A 21,972-nucleotide genomic window follows, 5' to 3' on the forward strand; every position below is an offset into this window, starting at 1 on the left:
GTGGAAAAGAAAACTTCATACTTTCCTTTATTGCTGTATAAAACATATGGAAAGAAGCAGTAATATTCCTGAAGGGAAGAGATGAGCAAATTACTGTAGGAGTTTCACAAGAGAGCGTAACATTGCTTGTATAGTAAGTGATTGGGGAAATACGCTGTACGGATGTTACATCCTTCTGACCTGTGTTGGGATGAAACTAGTTAAAGGGAGAAAGTATTGCTCTGCAGCATCAACTTATAACACGGTTTTAGAGCATCTTTTGTGGTTGTAGAAATTCAGCTAAAGCTTTCTTAAAGTCCCTTGACCTGTAGGAAAAAAAATCCTCCTCAAAACCTCAGACGTGAATTGGATAATAGCAAAGCTTCTAGTCAAGAAGCTTTTAATCTTCAAATTCATTTCTCTTTTGTTGACTTCTCTCCCTTCCAGGTATGAACGCTACATAACATAGGCTTTTTTCTGACTGACCTTTCTCGTCTGTATCAACTAGGTTGGTAACTGTTGTATAAACCAGCAGGCTGCATTGTCCCTTTAGAGACCTCCATAGACATGGAGCAAAGCTCAGTGTTACCTGGTAGTGTGTTCTGCTAATGTGGCTCTACGCGTTCCAGGTTTTAGTTATAAAACTGAGAGAAGGATTATGAACCTTCATCAGAAAGGGCACAGCAAGGATAGCTTATCCCCTGTTAGCATTTTGTCTCTAGTCAAACAAACATTTAAAAAAAGATACTAAGGGACCAAAAGGAGTTTAACTGCTGTAACCTCACCTTTGAACTTTTTTCTGTAATAAAAAGCTAGTAGTTGCTGGAAATACACTTTCTGTCAATAATGTCAGCCCTATACCACTGTCTTTTCAGTTGTTGTCTTGCCAACAAACACAGGAAGTCTGTTTTCCGGGTGTTACTTCTAAACTTAAATTTACTATAAATAGTGACTTTGGATTTGATGTCCCTTCCACACAGCAATATAAAGTTATACTTCTACTGGACGTTTACTCATAAATTACACACATTTTATATTTGGGGGGGGGGGTAGAAGAGGACAACTGGAAGAAGTAGAGTAAGATACCTTCCCCGAAGACAGTAAAAAAAGAAGAAACTCTTAAATAGGCCTTTTATTCAAAGCACAGAATTGTCTGCATCTTTTGTCACTGATAACTGTTGTCAGCATTACCTGGGCAGACTTCTTTTGACGCAAAAAAGCTGCCATTCCAGAAATGCTTTCACCAGTGGCACCCAAGAAAGAGCCTGCTAGAACAATTGCCTGGCAACTGTGGACTAACTTCTTAAAACCAAACAAACATTCTAACCCTTTTTTAAAATTATTATTTTTAAAGACCTGATTCTATAGTGATCTGTCTCTTTAGCTTTATTCTTAGACTTAAATACGTACTTATTCTTTAACTCAACAAAGACATAGTCACTAGCATAATGTTTTATAAGTAACAATGTCTTTTTTTTTTTATGTTAACCCCAGATACGACAGTATTCCTTGGGTATAGAAGATCAAAATATAATGGCTGTCAAAGTCAGGGTGAGTTTGGGTTCTTGGTTTGTTTTCTGAGGAAGGGGGATTTGTATTTTGTGTGTTTGGGAGGAAGGTTGAACTTGGGAGCATTCCGTAAGATGGTAAAGTCTTACCTGAAGTCAAGAGGCTAAAGGCGATGGCTGCACTGGTTTACCAGGCCCAGGACATCTGGGCTTGAACACTTGAAATGATTTTCAAGAGAGGGAAGTATGAAGTTTATCTTACTGCAATCATCTAGTGCTTTCGTATTTGAGGATAAAAGAATATTCATAACAACAGGTTTAATGTGTTAGAGGATTTTTAAGACATTAACACATCATGATACCCCTTTAAAACTTGAATCAACTTGAAAGGAACTCAACTCTCCCCCATTGCCTTTCAATCCTATTTGCTCTACATATTGTTATTATTTTGCCAATACTGTTCAGACACTCATCGCTGAGCACAGAAGTTTGTAGCAATTTCTTTTCGTATGCCTAACGAGGGAGTTCTTCAGAACTTTTTGAACTTAATTTTGTTCTAAATCCCTTGGTATGAATGTAGGAGAGTTACTGAAGGAACAGAAGAGGACAGATGATTCAAGGCAAGATGTGGCATTATGTTTCTGGAGTAGTTAACGTAAAAGCAAAGAGGACTTCTCTTTGAGACAGAGCTTTATTAGATTACTTCAAAAATGCATGACCAAAAAAATCACAGATTAAAATCAGCGAGAAACTCTCTAAAGCTATGGGATAGAAAGACAAAGTTGTACATAAGTTGTCACACTCTTACTAAATATAAGATTATTTACACCGACAAGAATGGCAATATCTCCATAATAGCAAATAGTAATCTCTAGGTATCTCTGTATAACCAGAGGCAGGAGAGAACACAGGAAAACTAGAAAATGCCTCTTGTCTTCTGGAAGTTCTCCATAAATGGAAATATACTGGAATGTGACCCCTGTTTTGTATGCATATACATCATGGTTGCATGGAAGTATTGTTTCTCTTTGCTCATAGCAGAATGCTATTTCCAGAGTTTCCAGCTGACACTGTTTCAAAAGTATTTCTGCCAGATAAAGTCACTGCCCCTTTCTAAATAAAAACTAAGTGTATGTTCTAATAACATTCTGTACGCTTTTGCTATGGTTAATAGTCTCATCAGAAAGGACAGTACTTAAAATTTTATGAAAATAGTTATGGAGAAAAGAGGGGAAAGGTTGTTAGGAAAGAATTAAATTCAACTAAGAATAAGAAAACAAATAATGATTTCTTCTCCACTTTTGGGAACTGTAAAAAATCAGTGTGTTTTAACAGATCTTTAGTGAATGCAGAAAAAACTCACTACATCCCAATTTAATTTATAACTTACTTTCCCTGGAAACCTGGCGGGGGAAAGGCTGGAAGAGGGTGTGATGGAGAGATAGTAGGGGTGAATGTTTGTTTATACAAGTATAATATTAGTACTCTTATTAATTTTGCCTGCTACACTTTTACCAGCTCTGCAGGGTAAAAAGAGAAGGGTGGATTAGGAAGAAGTTCAGTTCTAATCTGATGATGGAATCTGCCTATAATGGAGTTGTCACTAAAGAGTTAGCTAGTATAGAGGGCCCAAAGTTTTTCATACAGTGAGCTACACTAACAGAGCTCATCATATCCATACTATTCATAGTCATCCTTAGAGGCTACGCAACTTCAGCCATTTATGTTGGGTGGAAGAAGCAGAATATAGAAGCACTTTCTGCACAGAATATGCATATTCCATGTGAGATAAAAGAGCAAAGAAAGCCTGCGATTTCAATATTTCCTCTCATCTGTGTTTTTTTTTTCTTTTTTTTTTTCCTACTCCAGAAGCAGAGAGCCAGAGAGAGAGCCAACTCCATTAAGGTCTCTAGATTAGTAGTATATTGTTCCCATCCCTTTTTAGAAATCTCCACTGAGATCTTTCACACTTCCAAGCAGTTTGTCTCAACCGGTATATTCTCACACCCTATCCCATACTGGAGTGACATAGCATTTAACTTTTTGCTTGTCTATTACATCTCATATATGCATGGGTATTATTAAAAAAAGAGAGAGAGAGAGAGATGAATTGGCTTGTGTATGGAATTTTACAGAATGCTGTTTTTTTCCCAATTGCTTTCTACATTATTACCTTATTTCCTGTTGGCACTTTTCTCTAGAGTAAAAATACTTTCTAAAAGTATCTTTTAAAAACACTTAAGTTTTTGGGGATGTTAATGAGCAGCAACTAAGATAAGTTAGTCAAATCTGCAGAAGGTCTCCTCAGAGCAAATACTAAGAAAGACACGTGGCTCATAATGACTAATTTTGTCAGACTAAAGAAATATGAATCCTTTCGTAAAGCAAGCAGTATTGTATCTGAATTTGATGGTATGAAATGCTAAAGGAAACAAAGCCCTGGGTTGATGGCAGAAAGGTGTTGACTAATACTGAAGTAATAGAGCTATCAATACTGAACAGATCAAACTGGAATAAAATCTTGGCATGACTCATTTCCTTTCTAACTGGAAAATTTCAAACTCTACATCTGAGAGTTTGTCACCGACTAGAAATCGATTTTAAAAGCTTAGTTAGACCTTCGTTGTCTTAAAGAAAAACATTGCCTTACAGCCTTTTGCTGAGGACAGCTTTTGCATAATGATTGAATGAGGTTGTGCTGATGTAGTGAATTGCTCTCATACTTGAGCCTAGGACATAGTGGTAGTTGTTTCTTCATGTTTCTTGCCCCAACAGTGTTTTCATGTTGTTTTCAAGAAAATGAACAGTAAAGATTAATATTAGACATAATAGAAATAAAAAGTACTAACTGACCAAAGCAAAATGATGTGTAAAGTCCATATTTTTGGCCACGTTAGGCTTGCTTTCTACTGCTTTGTTAGATACCAAGTTCTTCCTTAAAGATCTGCTCAAGGCAGTAAGCCACTTTACAAGTCCAAGTGTCTGGATGGCACAAGAGCAAAATGTATACTAAAACTCTTAACATCAGTGAAGGTTTTTCTGGGAGACTGATAGTAGTATCTATTAACAAGTAATCCTATCTTTGTTTCACACCTTGATGGTACTCATACAGTAAAGCACTGGATCTATTAAGAGGCTGAAGCTTATCACAGATGTCCATGAAAGATGTACATAAAAGTATACCTTGCAGAGCCTTTAAGGGGGACCAATTTGCGTTATGTATTCATAGCCTCTACCTAGTTATAGGACTTTGTCCGTTTCTTGCTGAGTGTAATGTTGGAAGTAGGAGAGAGAGAGTCACAAAGCAGAAATAAAATACTGTCCATGTTACAGGCTGCAGACTCAGGAATAGCAAAAGAAAATAAATTAAAAAAAAAAAGTACATTTCATCCAAAAATGCAGCTCCTGTCTTGCATCTTGCAAAGTTTTATTCACCTATGTTAATGACTACTTGCATGAATAAAAACTGACAAGATTAGCAGCTTCTAATAGGAAATGAGTTTTATCTGTTGAATAATGGAAAGCAGTTCTCAGGAGTCCGAAGGATTCCAAAATCATTTTATTTAATTATACATACAAATTAAAAAAAAAACAGTATCTTGTTTAAAAACAAATCCCATTTCTTCTGCCCACTTCTTGGTGGCTTAATTTTCACCACTGAATACATTAGTCAGTAGCTATAAATCTAACAGTGGATGTAACGGCAGAGTAAATATAGAAACATATAATTTGTTAGCTTACAGTCTGTAACATGATCTTAGTAGCTATTGTTTATTTTTTGTTAGTCATGCTGAGAATTAAGGAAGCTAGCAAAGAAAAATCACATCTACACTGATAGGGTGTTTCTTCCTTGAAACTAGTCTGAGTCTGTTTTAGGCTTTTAATCCTTTGTTTTTGGTTGTGTTGGGCATAATAACACAGTGCTAGCAATAAAATCATTGTTTTCTGCAACAGAAAATGATTTTCTTAGTTTATAGTAAGATGTGTGTTGATTGTGAGTATAATCCCAAGCATCTGCATCTCAGTTTTTCCCCTGTTGAGGATGGGGGTAGTAATACCATATACGGAGATGTGGCTACACTCTCAAACTGTCTAGACCGATTGACTCTGATTGTGCTGTGAATTAAGCCCAGCAGTGACTGCACAACTTCCGTTCACAATCGGTGACTAAACTTGGAGGGAGAGGAGCAGAACGCTCAGTGCTGAGTCAGGAAATCAGCAGGCTTTATTACCTTTCTAAACTGCAATGGAAGTAGAAAGGAGATATGCATGAAACAGCTTTTGAAAAAGATCTTATCTTCTTAAAGAGAGGAAATGGTTTGAAGAAGATAGTTATTTTATCCCTAGGGATGATAACTCCTGATTCTAGGTAATGTCTGAATTATACCTCTAGCCTTTCTTTTAGTAATTCTTTTCCATTGATGATAAGAAGTAGCAATGCACAGCCAATCCTCACTTCATTTCTACGATTTATAATTTGCTAAAATAGCTCTAAATCTTAAATACATCTACCTTCACTTTACTTGATCATATCACTTTACCACATTATAAGAAAAGAAAATAGATCTTCCTTTTCCCTCAGCTACTGCCTTACTGATTCAAGTACACACAGAACACTCCTTTCTCAGTTTATTGCCATGTGCATTTGCCCATGTGTGTTAACCCATCTCAAGTTTTGCTTTGATCAAGTCAGATAAAGTAGTGTAACAGCTGAGAGAATAGCAGTAGTCAGTAAATAACAGTAAAAGTTAATCTTCATTAATGATCTTTACCCATAAAGAGGCAACATAAAAGGTAGGAAAATAGCAACAAATTTCAAGGAAGTTATAGGAACTCTCCTAACTTTAATAGAATAATACATTTTTGAGTTGGCTTCTGTATGGAATTACTATTACCTGGTAATAAGAACAAGTGACTGGAACACAGGAACTGCTGTTTATCAAGCTGTGGCATTAAGGTAATGCTTTACTGCAGAAGGTAGAGTTGTGAGATGAATAAATAGAAACTTTTTTTTCTTCCTTGTAGGACATGAAATTGATGGAAAAACCTATATTTAAAAAGTATTTTGATTGGAAAAATAGGTATTTACTGTTTTACAGTGGAGTAAAGTACAGTACAGCAGGGTTACACAAGTAAGTGAACACCACAACGTAGCTTATCAAAGGTACACGTGTATAGTCTAGTCGGGAGGAAACAGTCCAGACAGAGCAGTTTTAAATTATTTAAATTAGTTAAAATTAAATTTAAACTGTAAATTTAAAAAAAAATCACAATCCATTTTAAATGAAAATGATGTATTTTGAAATCCTTTCCCACCTTCTCTCTGTTCCCCCCATATTGCATATTGGTAATTTTTCCAAATAAACTTAATTTTTTATTATTATTTTAACACTAGGCAAGCAGCAGACTTGCCGAGAATCCATGCTGTACAATATTGCAATCTCATGTAGCAAGAATTCTTACAAGTTTTACATCCAGTTAAAAGTTGCCTTTACTCAGCCACCTTCTCTTAGTCTATCTTATTTTCTGTTGGCTTCAACATTATTTAATTTAGCTTTTATATTAATATAAAATCTGATAGTGTCAAGATATAACACTACTGAAGTTTTTAATTTAAAGAAACTTTATTAATTTAGTGATAAATTTAAATGATTACCCAATATCAATGTTCAGTTCTTCCCCTGCAGGTCCTTTAAGCATTACCCTTTTTTTGGTTTTTTACTTGTGTGCCTACATATCATGGTAGTAGTGAATGTAAGCTGATTAGACACTACTAAATAAGGAAAATAGGAAACAAATTCTGAAATGTGATTCATTAAGTGGCTGTGGATGAAGAAAGCACACTTCCCTTTTTTGTGAAAAGTCTTTGGGTCTCTTCTGAGGAATAACTTCTTAAAATGAAGAAAGGCAATGTTAAATGGACTTTTTTTCAATGTTTTTGTGTATTAGTTTAATTACACCGAATGAAACCAATTATATTAAAAAAGTCAGGAATACTTAGTGAATATGAAATCACATCTCTTGTTCAGTAGATTTATTAGCTGTTTGTTTATAAATGAAGTTAAATACACACAGTGTTTTGAGCAAGTTGCCTAGCAGTATTCCTGACTTTTTTTTTTTTAATTTCTGCCATTCTTGATTGTTCTTCATTGAAAACTAACATTTTTAAAAGTGGCTTCCAATTTTGGTTGCTCCACATCTTGTTAGCTTTACCTGATACACTTGATGTTTTAGGATTGCTGAGCATGCACAAGTCTACTTACAGTTAGTTTAACAGATGTCAAAGTCCTGTAATAGTTTGATCCTTTCATAAACCAGAAATCTCCAGTGGTACCTATATGAAATTCAAAACTTTTGGGGGAGATGCACTGCTATTTTAGAAAGACACTTGACCTTGAACTGAAGACTACAGGAAACCGAATATAAAAACTGCCTTCAATTAATTCCACTCTCTAATGAACCAGACGGTGCCTTTAAGGGTAGGATTTTCTAGCTTCTTGTTCCAGATATTGTTGTTCTAGAACTTATTGTCTGTGTTAAAAAGGTCTCAGCCTAAACTCTGAGACAAATTTGGCACACCTAAACCATCAGACCTCGGCTGTATCAAGCCGGGATTCTACCACGATCGCATCTGAAATTGGAGGTGTTTCAAAATCATTAACTGCAGATTCAGTATTTTTTCACATGAAGGGCAACGGTTTGTAGGACGGTTGGCTTCCTAACAAGGGAAATTGCTGTTTACTACTACTAGCCTTCCAAAGAGCTGCAGAAAAGAGGTGTGTGTTTAACGCTTTTTCTTGCCTAGTTTTTCACGTGCTTATTTTATCCATGACTTTCAGTGTTCCCCTAACTCTGAACCGGACCCTCAGTACATGTGTATGGCATTCTTCTAGCTTGTAGTTAGGGTTTCCACTGTCTCCATTTGTCAGCTATTCCTTTAATCATGTTCACGTGAAAAAAGCAGAACTGAAATTTGGGACTTTTGGTGGAATAGTGTGAAACTCATTACACGCGAGCCGTGCTGTTCTCTGCACTAACCCTTTCCACACAGCGACAGAGCCGCGCTCCCCTCCGCGGGCAGCCGGCGCACCGCACACGCGGAGACCCGGGGGCACCTGAGGCGGCATCTCCGCCGCAGACGCGCGGCGCGGCGACACCTCCGGCGCCCGGGTGTTGGGAGCAGCCCAAGGCCGCGCGGGGCCCGGCCCGGCCTGGCCTGGCGTGGGGAGGCCGCCGGCCTGGGGCACCTGCGGCGCTCGCCTCCATCTTCTCCTCCAGCGAGGCGCTTCAGAGGCGCCTCAGCAGCACTTGACCTCTTTAAGGCTAAAGCTGCAGCAGCGACTAAGCTCTTAACTTACGTGACCTATCGAAACAGTCGCTACAGGACAAGTGCTTTCTTTTCCCCCCCTCTCTTTTCTGAAACCAAGGCGCTTCACCTGCTGCCCCGCCGCGCAGGCCCTGCGCCTTCCTCCGGGCCGCCGGGGGCCGCCCGCGCCCTGCCGGGGCGGAGGCTGCGGCGGGCTCGGCCCCGGCCCCGGCCCGGCGCCTCATGGCGCCGCCGCTGCTCCCCGCCCCCGCGGCGGGGCGGGGCGGCCCCGGCGGCAGCAGAAGGGGGAACTGGGCGCAGCGGCGCGGAGGAAGTGGCCGCGCCGCCCCCGCCCGGCCGCGGCAGACGGAGACGCGCCCCGCTGCTGCCCGCCCCGCGCTGCGCTGCGCTGGGCTCCGCTGCGCTCGGCTGGACGCGGGGCAGGGCCGGGCCATGGCGCGGCTGTGCCTGCTCGTGCTGCTGGGCCGCTGGCTGGTCCCGGGCGGCGCCTTCAACCTGGACGCGGACCAGCCCGCCGTGTACTCGGGCTCCGAGGGCAGCTACTTCGGCTTCGCCGTGGACTTCTTCGCCCCGGACCCCTCCTCGTAAGTGCCGCCCGCGGGGGGGGCAGCGGGAGCCGGGGGCCTGGGCGCACTGCCCGCTGCCGGCCCCGGTGCGCGGTGGGGCGGAGAGCGGAGGTCGGCGGGGCTCGGGGTTGCGGCCCGCGTCGGCTGCTCCTCGGCTCCGCGGGAGGGAAAGCTCCCCGTAAACGCCCCCCCCCCCCCCCCCCATGCGCTTCCCGAGCGTGTTGCCGTGTCGGGTTAACTGGCGCCCTGCGGTGAGAGCAGCGGCGAGGTGCAGCGGCGGGGCGCTTCGGGCTCTTTCACGGCCGCGTCGTTTAACTCCGAGGTCTCAACGTCGCCGTAAGGAGTTAGTCTGCGTTTCTTGGATGTGGGCTGCGTTGGGGACTAGCTCTGGCCGCCGTTTTCCTCCTGCCCCATCTTAAGAAAGCGCTTTAAAGCTGGAGAAGCCTGTTGGATTTTGTCATGCCGAGGGTTTTTCTTTTTTTCAAGCTTGCAAACTTTTTAAACAAATGCTATAGCAATGAAGCAAGACTTTTTGCAGTGCATCATCCAGCCCTGTTTGTGGGTTTTTTGTTGCCTGCGATACTGGAGATCGTCCTGCCTTAACTTGTGCGTGTTGCAACATCTCTCTGTGCTATCTTAATCCTGTAAATCTTGTTGTTTAAAAAAATTATTTTTGTTTCTTGCTGTACTTTTAGCTCAGTGCTTGTGGTTGCAGAGTTACCAGGAGGCTGTAGCTACGCGTGTAGTTAGCTGTCTCCCTTGATTTCTGGTGGGGAAGTGTGTGACCCAGCTGCCGCTGAAATCACGGCCTGGAATCGTTGCACTATTTTAATAATAGCTGTTGACCTCAAAGTGCATGTTGGTAAAAGAAAACAGGACTTTTTGCAGCTTTGAACGCTAGCATTTTTCAGACTGCCTGAGACACACACTGATGTTTTCAAGGGTGTTTGTCTTTTTAATTTTAGGTCTGAATAAAAATTAGTCCGTGTCTGCTCACCTAAATCCTAGTATTGTCATTTATCTTAAATTTATCCACGTAATTAAGACAAAGCAGCTCTGCAGCTTTTACAGGAGCAGGCTCTAATGGTGGTAAATACTAAGTTTGTATTTATGGAGACTGATCTTTTCCCTGCTGAAGTGAATAGAAATACTGGTATGAGCCGTTCACCAGGCAGCCCCGTGATTCTTCCCGAGTTATGAGAGAGAGACCGCGTACAAAATGCTGGAACACCGGAAACTCTTCCCGAGCTCCCTTGGAGGGGAGAGGAGCAGTGCTAACAGCAGGCAAAGTGATGTCTACACTTAAATGTTTTGTAGAGAACTGGAGTGAACTGTTTTGCAGCGTGATTAGTAAAAGACACTTAATAAAGTCAGTCTTGTTGTATGGTTTCTGTCAGACTTATGATGTGGGTTACGTAATTCCCACACCTTTGCTGTTGCTTTGAAGAGTTTTGGTTTATCACCTGTTCTTTATATGACACAGAGAATAGGAGAGATTAAGTTTAGTCCAGCTAAAGCTATTTGCATTGGTTAGCCTTACAACAAATGGGTGTTAGTAGTTCCTGAAAGCTTGAGCTTCGGTTTTATAGTCTGTTCCAACCTGCTGGATACCAAAGTAAAGCGTATTTAGAAGTCCAATATGAAAGAACTTTTCTGGGAGTCAAAATGGCAGTATTGTGTCAGGGTACTGTATAGCGCCTGGCAGAAGACACAGCCATGAAACTACGTAGTTGAACACAACATAAAGACTAAAAAACATCTTTCATATGTGCTGTGGTTTAAAAGGATTGCATTTGGTAATCTTTTTAGTATACAAGGATATGCAAATACCTGATTTTCTTCGTTGGCACATGGCGGAGGACTGGTGAATGGTTATCCCTATAAGCACGCCCATGTAACTAAAACTGCTGAGGACGTGACTGCACTCCCAGTCCTGTGCGCAGCGTTGCGTAGGGAAGGAACGGTATCAAAACATCCTTTGCATCTTCCCACAACTTCCCCTCTGTTCCCCTTTCCCAAAGTACCCAGACCAGACACTTCTTTGTACATGATGGGTATTCTGTCTAATGTTGCTGGCACTATACAAGCCCAACGGCAAAATCCACATATGTAGTCTCTTTTTTTTTTTTTTTTTTTTTTTTTTTTCCCTCTCCCCTCCCCTACCTTGGGAAAAGAGGTGACTAAATCTTTGTGGAGTCCCATGATGATTCCTTTTATTGTCTTAATCTTCACAAAGATTATCTTCAGAAAGATCTAAAGTATGTGATTAGAATGGGAATGACTTTTTTTTTTTTTTTTTAACAAATACTCATGATATAAATATTCAGTAATATAAGGTAAACCGGGAGACAAGTCACCACCTGTTTGGTAGGTTTTAAATACAGCAATTAATGCATTTCTTTCCTTGGCATTTTATATATATATTTAAATACTTCTGTTATAACTGGAGAGAACACTTTAAGTTGATAACGACATTTCAGATTCTTGTGTTTAGAATCCAGGTAGTTTATGAATGGCAACTCAGAGGAGCAAATTATTGCCAAGCAGCCAAAACTTTCTACCAGGCTCCAGAAAATTGTTAAGATTCTGCACGTTCAAAAGAGTTGAAAACTGTTAAACTATGTGAGTTTTCGTATCAGTTGTGCTTTCACAAGGTCCTACTTGTTTGTATCAGATATTTACATACTAGGAAGTAAAACCGTAGCTCTGTACTAAAATCAACTCTGGAAGGCAGCTATTAAAACCCAGAACAAGTTTGATGAGTCTGGATCTGTCTAACCGTAACTGTTCTCTCCAAGCAGTCTTGCAGCTCCTTCAGCTAAGCCAGTCTCAAAATTAAGTGACCATAATATCTGATATAGGATGATAAGACCTGCTTTCACAAGCCACGTTCTCTTCTCTTGGTCTAAATGGAAATGATAGAGCAGATTCTGATACAAGTAAGCGTTTAGTTTTACGTCTGTGCTGTATTGCTAATTGACGACTTGAGGAAAGTGCTGAGTGGCCAAGTGCGTCTGCTAGAGGCATCAGAGTTCCTGGAAGTTGTTGTTAATCTTGTTCCGTTTTTTATTCAGTCTCTTTCTTCTTTTGTAACTTCCGAATTTTGCCACCTGCAAAAGCGTAATCTCAGAGCTGTTCTTGCTCGGAGGCACTTAGGAACATACTTGCATAAACAGAGATTTATAGAAGTGCAGCAGGTTTTAATAGGGAAATGATTACTATGTAAGGAATTTCAGAAGAGATTCATTAATGTACAGACCTCTGGTTGATAGTAACATGGGTTCTTGGGTTCCCTATATTTACTAGTACTAGGCTGACTTGCCACTTTTTAGTATCTTCCGAGCTCAAAAGCACTGCTATTTTGTAATCGTCAATTGTTCTCATGTACAAAATTAACTAGAAATGATGCCAGACAATGAGTCCCTGTAATTGTAGGGGTACATGATTTCCTGCTCTGCTGCATACATACATACCTTCCAGAGGAAGAAAGAAAATAAAGGGTGTTTTATTTCATTTTAAATATCTTTTTAAGAAGGTCAGAGTACTTAAATTTCTGCTATCTTCTTCTTCTCCTTCTCTTATTTTTGGTCAGTGTTTTATTTTGCCTACTTTTGCTTGAAGAGGAGAGTGGCCCAAGATGTAAAATCTAATATGAATTTCTCTGAGACTCAGGATAGTTTTAATCAGATTTGTGTTTCATGGGTAGGGCCTTTGCTTTCTTTGCTGTACAGATGTCATAAAATAGTGATGTCTATGTGTTAGGTTTGACACTTTTGTTTTCTCTTTTTACTGCAGAATATTTCTTCTTGTGGGAGCTCCGAAAGCAAACACTACCCAGCATGACATTGTAGAAGGAGGCCAAGTGCTCAAATGTAACTGGAATTCGAACAGAAACTGCCAGCCGATTATATTTGACTCCACAGGTAATAAATACGTGGTTCCCCAGGCGGGAGGAGGAGGGCTTCTCCGCTCCGTAGGTGGTGTGACGGGGCCGAAGGGACGGAGGTCCACGTGGGGTGTGAGGCGGCAGCCTCTTCTGCTCTGGCGGCTGGTCAAGGCTTGGCTCCCCCTCCCACCCCCCCGATTTCTGTTGTCCTTGGTAGGCGCTGACAGCCCGGGCGAGCACGCATTCTTCTCCTTGTGTTTTAACTCTGTGATTTGTTTATATTTCTCCTTTGTACGTTCCAGTAATCCTAAAACGTCTAGCAACCTAATTCTCAATGAGCCCAGTGGAAATTAGGTGCCTATTAAGAATATGGCATATGAGGAAAGTTGCATTTTTTTATTATCAGTGAAGGTGGCATATGCAAAAATGCTCAGAAATTTAATCTGAACCTCTGGGAGTATAAACTTCAAACTGGGATTTCTTTTTTTTCCACATGTAGTTTTATAATATTTATGAAATTTATGACAGGAGCACTTCGGATACCTCAAGTCAGAGACTTACCAGTTTCTAAAGTATGCTAAAGCTGAGCAGAAACGATGCTGATGTTAATCATTTCACTCGATCTTCATGCTCTGGTACACACAGTGATTTTCACAAGCTGTAGCAGGTCATAAGAGAGTGCACCGCATGTGCTTTTCTACTTGAGCCATTTGGTGTTGAATCCTGTTTTCCACAGCTTGTTTTGGGCTGGTGGAAAAACCTTTGCATGTCATGGAAGTGGATTAGCAAGACCCATATGATATGGCAGAGGAAACACCTGTGCTTTTGAGGTCTAGTTGGTTACAATCCATTCCTGCCTTTGCTGGTATTCTGACTTGGCAGGCTAAAGGCTGTCATGTTTATTCAGCCTTTGCAAATCATAGTATAATACAGTGGAGAAGCTCCTCTTCCAGTTCTGTTGTCAAGGTATACCACACAATGTTGTTGATACTCAGATTTTTCAAGTCTGCACGTTTTTCTGAAAATTGGCCTGTTACCAGCTCTCTTGCAATAAAAAGTGAGGTACATAGTGATACATATAAAAACATATAAAACTTGTCTCTTTATTTCAGTCCATAGGAACTTTTCTGACAGATTATTAAGATCTCTATTAGGCTGTAAAAGTGTGACGTTTTGTCTGCATCAGTGTTAGACAGCATTTTTTTTCCCCTACTTTGGGCTTAATGTTTATTGGAATACCAATGTGTGAAAAAGGAACAAACAACGTGTTCTCTAATGAATGTTAGCCACCAATGTAACAACCAAAAAAATTCTGCTGGGGAAGAAGAGCCTCCTGGGTACCAGATGAAAGGAGGTATGCAACTTCAAATGGGAATTGCAAAGCATTTCTGAGTTTGTGCTGAGAGTTTGCAATATGCTTTTCCATATACCAGGCAGGGTAAATAGAAACAAAGGCCATGCTGCTGTGCTTAAGGCATATGCTACAGGCAGTGTTTCGCTTGTAATATTGCCTTTAAGTAATGGACATGTGAATTGCTTGAAATTTAGTAGTAGTAAAAATAGCAGGTCATAATGGCTCAAGATTTGTTTCAGGCATACTTTAACTCATTGCAGCGCTGTTGCAATGAATTGGGAAATAATGTATCTGTCTATTGTTCTCCAGGTGAAAAGGGGCATTGTATTCCAGCATAATAAAATAATCAATGCACTGAGACAAAGTAAAGTCTCTTTTTCTGTTTGTATAATACAATGGCTGATTCCCTACATTATGATGATGGTGTTTTACTGCCAATGCAGTTTAACCTCGCCTTGCACCTTAATGTAGCAGGGAATTAGGAAATACTTGTGATTCCCTTTGTAGGGAATAACAATCGGATGGTTCGACACTGATTTGTGGTGCTAATGGGAAGCTGGTTTTTGTAGCTAACTAAATGGAACCTCTGCAAGAACTCGGGTTCGTCCAGCAGTGCTTCAGCATCTGTGTGATACACGATTCGTAACTGCAGAGTTATTGCTTATCCACGACAATACAAAGGAGACTATTTTCAAGATTGTTTTCCTGCATTGTTAATGGGAAAAGTGGTACACCTTCTGTGTATTTTCTTAGGTGAGTTTCTTCAGAGTTCCTTTCTGATCGCTTGCAGCTGGTGAGAAGCCTGCCCTGGGACAGCAGCGAGGGCGTTCAGACTCGCGGCTGTCTCGGGAGCTCTCGGTTAGCCTGCCTATTGATGCCGAGCTCCGTACGTGGAGTTAGAAAACTAGCGCTGCCTGCTCGAAGGCGTGCTGGTGTCCCGTCCCTGCTCGCCGCCTCCCTGCGCCGGGTGGAACGGGTGGGAGATCCCGGACCCGGCCGAGCCGCCGCGTCTCGCACCAGAGCGAGAGCAGGGGGAGGCCGTGGCGCTGCGTGGCGAGCGTAGCAAGGAAGCGGAGGAAACGGTGAATCTTGTTGTGGCTGTGTAAGGTTTTCTGCGTCCTCTTCCTTTGTGGTTATATCACAAATAAATATGGGACTAGGGTATTGGAGAGGTCAAACCAGGGGGTTGTCTCCCCACCCCTTCCTAGGCCTGGGCTTAGTAAAGACTCTTGATCGCAGATGTAGCTTGTTCAGTTTGGTGCTCAGGTGTTCAGGAGCTCCTTCCTGCTATTCATGCCTGGTTGGCAAAGCAACACACAAACCCCTCTGCAAGGGAAGACAGGCCTGGCGTGCTGTCCCGTGAGTCTCAGACAGCCCTTAGAGCTGGTTTCACTGGCTATGCAGTGCTGGGAGATAAAGATTAAACTGAAAGAAATACTTTATCTGAAGAGAAGAAGAGTGGATGCTTTACTGAACAGTACACATAGTTATATACACTAATGACTTCCTGATGCTACCAGGATGCAGACCAGTGCATGGTTGCACTTTCCCATTGTAGAGGCAGTCTTTTAAGTATGGCAGTGAATATAAAGAAATATTTTCAATATATTTATTTTTTAATTGCTGATGGCTTTGAAAACCCAGAAGCAATTTCTCAGAAGCAGTTACTGTCTTTTTGAAAAACGGATTCAATCATTGTTCCCACCACACATGTAAAACACTTTTTTCTTTTTTTTTTTTCCCCCCCCCCCTTCTTTATATGCTCTGGACCATGAATACTGTAGTTCTGCAGAGGGGGAAAAAAGAAGAAAATCATTTATGTGTCAAGATGAATTTTTAGTTGGATGATTGGGATTTTCTTTGATCTTCTGTAACTATTTCTTTTAAGCCTTCTACTTTCCTAGTTCACTTTTTTCTTTTTCATTATTTTCCTTCTGTTTTTCTTTTGTTTTCTTCTTAAAAGTATTCCTGGTTTTAGATAAGTTTTCGTCTAACCTCATGGGTCCTTCTCGCTTCCACGTCCATTAGAAAGGCCACACTGAGCTCAGCTGCTCAGCAGTGGCTCTGTAGAATTGGGTTTTATTTTCTGATGCTCGCTGCTGGCTGGAGTACCTTACTTGCACAAGAGCTTAGCTGCTTATGTGAGAGAAACGCAACAGCTATTACATAGCCAAAGAGAGAAGGTATGTGCTGCTTTATGGTAATTTTTGAAAGAGGAGTTCTTCAAGTACTCACTCCCACTAATGTTTCTCCTTACTTGCCTTTACCATTTCCCCAGCTCCTGCTGAAGAAAGCAGTAAATTACTAAGCTCATAATCCCCGCTCATACAAAAATTACTGCTTTGTTTCCTCCTTTCCGCCCATAGCAGTTCAGTTCAGGCAGGCAAAGGAGCTGGGCACCTCACAAGTAAGAGTCCGTTCATGGACCTCTTGCACCTCTCAGGGTGGTTGGTTTTGTAAAGCGAGTTAGTGTTTTCTTGCCAGTTCCCAGCACTGCAAGCCACTCTACGGATACTTCGTTGATACAGTTGTTGGTATCTAGCTTCTTAGTGAAGGCACCATGTTGGCAAACCTGCTTTTTGGCTTTGTCTGCTGCGTAGAGAATTCCTTTAATACACTACTATAACAATGTATATATTTAATTTTTTTTTCCCCTTAGCCTGAAAAAGAAAAAAAGCCCCATAACCTCATTAAAGTGTATGTTACAGTTTTTAAACTGCTAGCCAGAAAAAAATACTTGTTCACTGTTCCTACACAGGACACTTTCTCATTAGAAACACTACTATATTTGTGGATGGGAGCGAGGACCTCCCCTTTTCCTAGGTCTCCTAGGTCCCCCGGCACAATGGTTATGCTCATGTGAAAATACTGGATGTTAGAAAGCATTCTCTGTGCGCATGTGTTTCTCTGCGTTACGCTAATTGCTCTTGACGTTCTGGTATACATGGTGGCTTTGGAAGGCAAAATGTTTATATCGCACATTAACACTTCCCAAATGTAAAGATGCTTCACTGTGGGGCTTCTGAGCATTTTAGCATTGACATCAGTTGGCTTTGATTTAACACAGTTATGACTATGTGAAAATCGCATAACAAACGTGTGGTAGAAAATGCCCTAAAGTTCAGGGGTGCGTATAGCTGTGCTGCTTTTGCCTATGCATGCATGGCAACAACATTTCGGAGAATTTTTTGGAAAGGCTTGTAACCAGCCGAGCGTTTCAGACTGATTTTTCCTCATAGGAGCACATAAAGGTTAAAGCTGCAAAGAAACCAACCACCCAAGCAGCACTTTCTCCCATGCACGGTTTCGTTAATCCTGTATTAAGGTTGCAAAATTGAAAGACGATGCTGTGCTCATTTCTGTAACTCTAACTGGTTATGCTGCAAAGCTAGTGGTAGAAATAGATTTGTTTTTAAAAAGTGCTATGTAAGTGCTAAATATTTTTCCCCTTATTTCTGTTTATCTTGTTAATTCAGTAGCTAAATCATGAATCACCATCATGAAATTAAAGTTTCCGGTATTCATATTTTTTGTATACCCTGGTTTCTTACTACATTTGCCACACCATTGGCACAACTTCAACTGAACTGCTGTTTAAAATATTGGGGAATTTTTTCCTATGTCTCTGTTAACTTTGAGAGTTTAAGAATGTGTAGGTGGGTGTATTTCTTCAGGACGAGCACCGGGGGAAATTTGCATTCAAGATAGCATATTCTTCAGAATTTTCATAAACATATGACAATGCCATAAATAGCATTATGATTATATTATTTTACGTCATAAACATAATTGGTACGTCTGTTCCTTTGCAAGGTGTTGTAAATTTCCCATTCAAAAAAAGCAAAGCTTACAGGTCAAGCTGGGTAAATCTTTGTCTTTGCTCTTATTCCTTCTCCATGCAAGATAATTTTGTGACTGAAACTGTAGAGGTTTGTTTGTTTGTTTTAACCTATAGCAATAAGGGAACATCTGAACTTTATACATGAGAAAGAATCTGGGAGAGTAGGTGGGAAAATTATTCTTACAGTTTGCCTTAAAAAGTGTTGTGTTTTAAATTTTCTTCTATCCCTATTACGCTCTGCTAAGGTGCTAAAAAGTGCCATTATTTGAATACATTTTGCAGGATCTCCTGTGAGCTCTAGTACTAATCTGGCCTTTCTACAAAACTGACTGGAGTGATGGCTCCTCCCTTAGAAAGCTTACAGTGAGAGGTTGGCTTCAGTTGCTTTTTTTTGCTTAGCAGCTTCTTTCAGGGAAAAGCGTATTTCTTGCGAGTAAGCTGTAAAAGGAATGAACTTAATATAAAAGCCTATTTTCTGTTTCTGATCACTTTTGAGAGAGAGGTCCAATAACACTTGTTTTAAAGATATATCTCTTCTCCCTCCCCTGTTCTCCTTCCATGGTCTTCAAGGAATAAGCACAGCAAAGCTTGCATAGCTGCATCTACTCATTACTGAGAAGGCATTTCCACAGTCTTGCCCGGGAGATAGATTCTTGAAAAGTTAAAGGGTTTTCTATGAGATGTATTTATTTTCTGCAGTTGTCCCTTCTTGTATATAAAATTGAACATGGCTCCTCTTTGCAAGAAGAGGATTGAAAGCTTATTGAACTAGACCAAAAAAACCCATGTGAGCAGAAAGCTGGTGTGTGTGTGCTCTATAGCAAAATCAGCAAGTCACCTTTGCTTTTTTATTTATTTATTTTACAGTTTTGGCATACATAGAAAAGCAGGGTGGATAACCTTAGCTAATTGTCACATCTAGATAAATACCTCTGTTGTTTGGCCATGGAGTTTTAGCGAGTGGGAGTACTCTGAATTTTCATTCTGACAAGCATACAAAAATTCTTCAGGGACCTATGTAACCAGTCGGAGTTAATAAGGCTGTACACGTGTGAGCAATATGTAGTAAATTAATGTAAACCAAATGACTTTCCTATGTGCTTGTTTTCCAAGAGGAAGCAATCATCTTCATAATACTATTTTGCTTTTCTTCTCTGGTGTCCTAACTCTTCATCGGTCAAGAATACTGGGAGGTGGGTAGGGAGAAACAGCATGCTTCATGCTCTCATAGCTTTTCATAAAAACATAAAATGGTTTGTGATGATAATATTTCTCTTGCACATTGCAGTTTTTCTTGTAAAAAGCTGCTAGTTTTTGAATTAAAGCTTGAATTGGGAAACGCGCCTGCTGCGCTACGGAATGCTTGAGAGTACAGCGCTCTGTGGCGGTGCCCGAAAGGGCAGTACTGAGGCTGTTTCAAGAGCTTCCGCGTTTAGAACTGCCTGCATTCTGACAGATTATTCTGTGCGCTGTTACAACGGAAAATATGCTCATAAAACAGCTTTGAACTTTTATGCTAATGAATTGCAGATTTCTTGAGAAGATTTTGTTTTTAGTGCAGAAAGCTCTGGTTGCTCAGACCATGTGTTGTTTAGCTCATCTGTTATACATAGTGTCACAGACTGACGCACTGCTAAGTTTTCGTTCCTTCCTCTGGTGAGACTTTCCCTACTGCTTTTGTTCTCTGTCTCAGATCTCAAAACTGTAGATTTGCATCCTCCTTACAGAAAGTATTGAATACTAAAAACCAAGAGCATTTCAAATGTTAAAGTCCTTTTCAGCTGTGTGTGTTTTTATTGCCTCAGAAAAAGAATTTAATGTAGCCTCTGACTGGATAAAGTTTTATCACTTTAACAGTTTTACTGTCCCCTCTGTCTACACCTTCGCATGTGTTTTGCCACAACAGAGTCATTTTAAACAAATTGTTCCTAATTAATTTTGGCTGGAAGTCCTTTGAGGCTGATTATTCTGATCTGTGCTAAGGGCGGGAAGCTAATGATAGGGAAAATACTACTAAAAATTCCCCTGTTTTCCTCCTGTGAATTCCTCCTTATGTCCAAGATTTCCTTCTGTTCCCGAGTGGGTGGCCAGACAATAGGAGGCTTTGTTTGGAAGCCTGAACCGCCAGTCTGGCGTGGCTCTATCTATCTGTGACCTATTTAGTTTGAAGTAGGTATTTTAACTGCTTTGTGGACCTTTATTCTGTAGCGTGGCACAATTTGAGATCTGCTTATGTTGGGAAGTCGTGGCAGCAGTGGGTGTCAAGAACTTAAATTTGCCTGCTGGAGATTTTGATCATTTGTACAAACAAGTCAGTTGTTCACAGCTCCGTCTTTTCCACCTGTGGAATAAGGAGACAAAGAAGCCTGGGATAGGTTGGTAGTTTGTGAAAATAACTTGCTGTTGCAAAGTACGGCTTTATTTTTACCTGATTGTTTTATTGGTATTGCAAATGGTTAGGAGATTTCAGTCTCAAAGACTATTGATTCCATCAGCAGCAGACCAAAAACTCTTGTGAAGACTATTCATTCATCTGTAGTAAGTGGAAGCAATTTTTATCTCACTGAATCTAGTATTATCTCAGTCCCATTGAAGTTTGGTTGTTATCCTTATCGTGTTGTGCCGGTATAAATGAAATCCGCGTAGGACTCTGGCTACTGCTCTGAATACAAAAGAGGGAGGCAGAAAGTGTAAAACTTCCCTCACATGTTGTTTATAGCTGACGGTGGAAAAATCCTCATGCTTTTGTGATTAGGTAGGCTCCTGCATGAACAGTTAGCTGTGTGTGAGGCTGGATCTCAACTGTATGACTAGTTGGAACAAAAAGCCCCTTGCTTACATTAGGCAAAGGGAGAAGATACCGTTGCTCCGGCACAGCCGGGAGGAATGTGCAGGAGTCTCATCCCAGGAGGAGGAAGGGGAGCAAGTGGGAAGCTCCATGGTCCTGTTCATCACTGAGTCATTACCTAAATGCTGTTGCTAAGCCAATGTGAGGCATCAGCTGCCTCCCAGCACGGGGACTTTCAAGTAAAAATAAATTTGTACACATTCTTGGCTCATTAACTGAGGTTGCAGTCTCTGTGATTTTAGAAGGTTGTCTTTCTTTTGGCTGGCTGCATTGAGTTTCCATCTACTTAGAACTGGAACCATCATTTTCCGTCAAATTGGCATAGTTACGAAGAAGTTTATTTTACAGGGGATTTTGTGAATTAGGTGAGTATTTAAATTTTACAGCTTCTCAAGTATTCCTGGTACGATGACACTGGACTAGGCTGCATAAGTTCACTTATGATTAGCTCAGTTCAGTCCAGATGAGGGCAGATGTTTATAGTCCTGTTTCCTCATTACCATACAAACAGCAAGGATTTTGCATCCAAGCAGGCTGCAGGTTACAGATGCCCACCTGGTTCACTTACCAGCTGCAGTCACTGAATAGTAATACTGTTGTTTATATAGCTGATAATGTTTACATAGGGCAGAGAAGGCCCCAAAGGTGAGAGCCAAAAGAAAT

General features: G+C 40.8%; 1 protein-coding gene across 1 annotated transcript in view; it reads left to right on the plus strand.

Moving 5' to 3' along the window:
• Window positions 1-9,053: 9,053 nt before the first annotated feature.
• Window positions 9,054-21,972, plus strand: part of ITGAV (integrin subunit alpha V) — a 51,520-nt gene continuing 38,601 nt past the window's right edge. The window contains exons 1-2 of the mRNA XM_064515054.1: window positions 9,054-9,398; window positions 13,176-13,303. Coding sequence (XP_064371124.1) covers window positions 9,247-9,398; window positions 13,176-13,303 — 280 coding nt within the window. The 5' untranslated portion in view covers window positions 9,054-9,246. The remainder of the gene's footprint in view (window positions 9,399-13,175; window positions 13,304-21,972) is intronic.

This window comes from Dromaius novaehollandiae, chromosome 7 (genome assembly GCF_036370855.1).
Source record: "Dromaius novaehollandiae isolate bDroNov1 chromosome 7, bDroNov1.hap1, whole genome shotgun sequence".
In the NCBI taxonomy this organism is placed as follows: Eukaryota; Metazoa; Chordata; class Aves; order Casuariiformes; family Dromaiidae; genus Dromaius; species Dromaius novaehollandiae.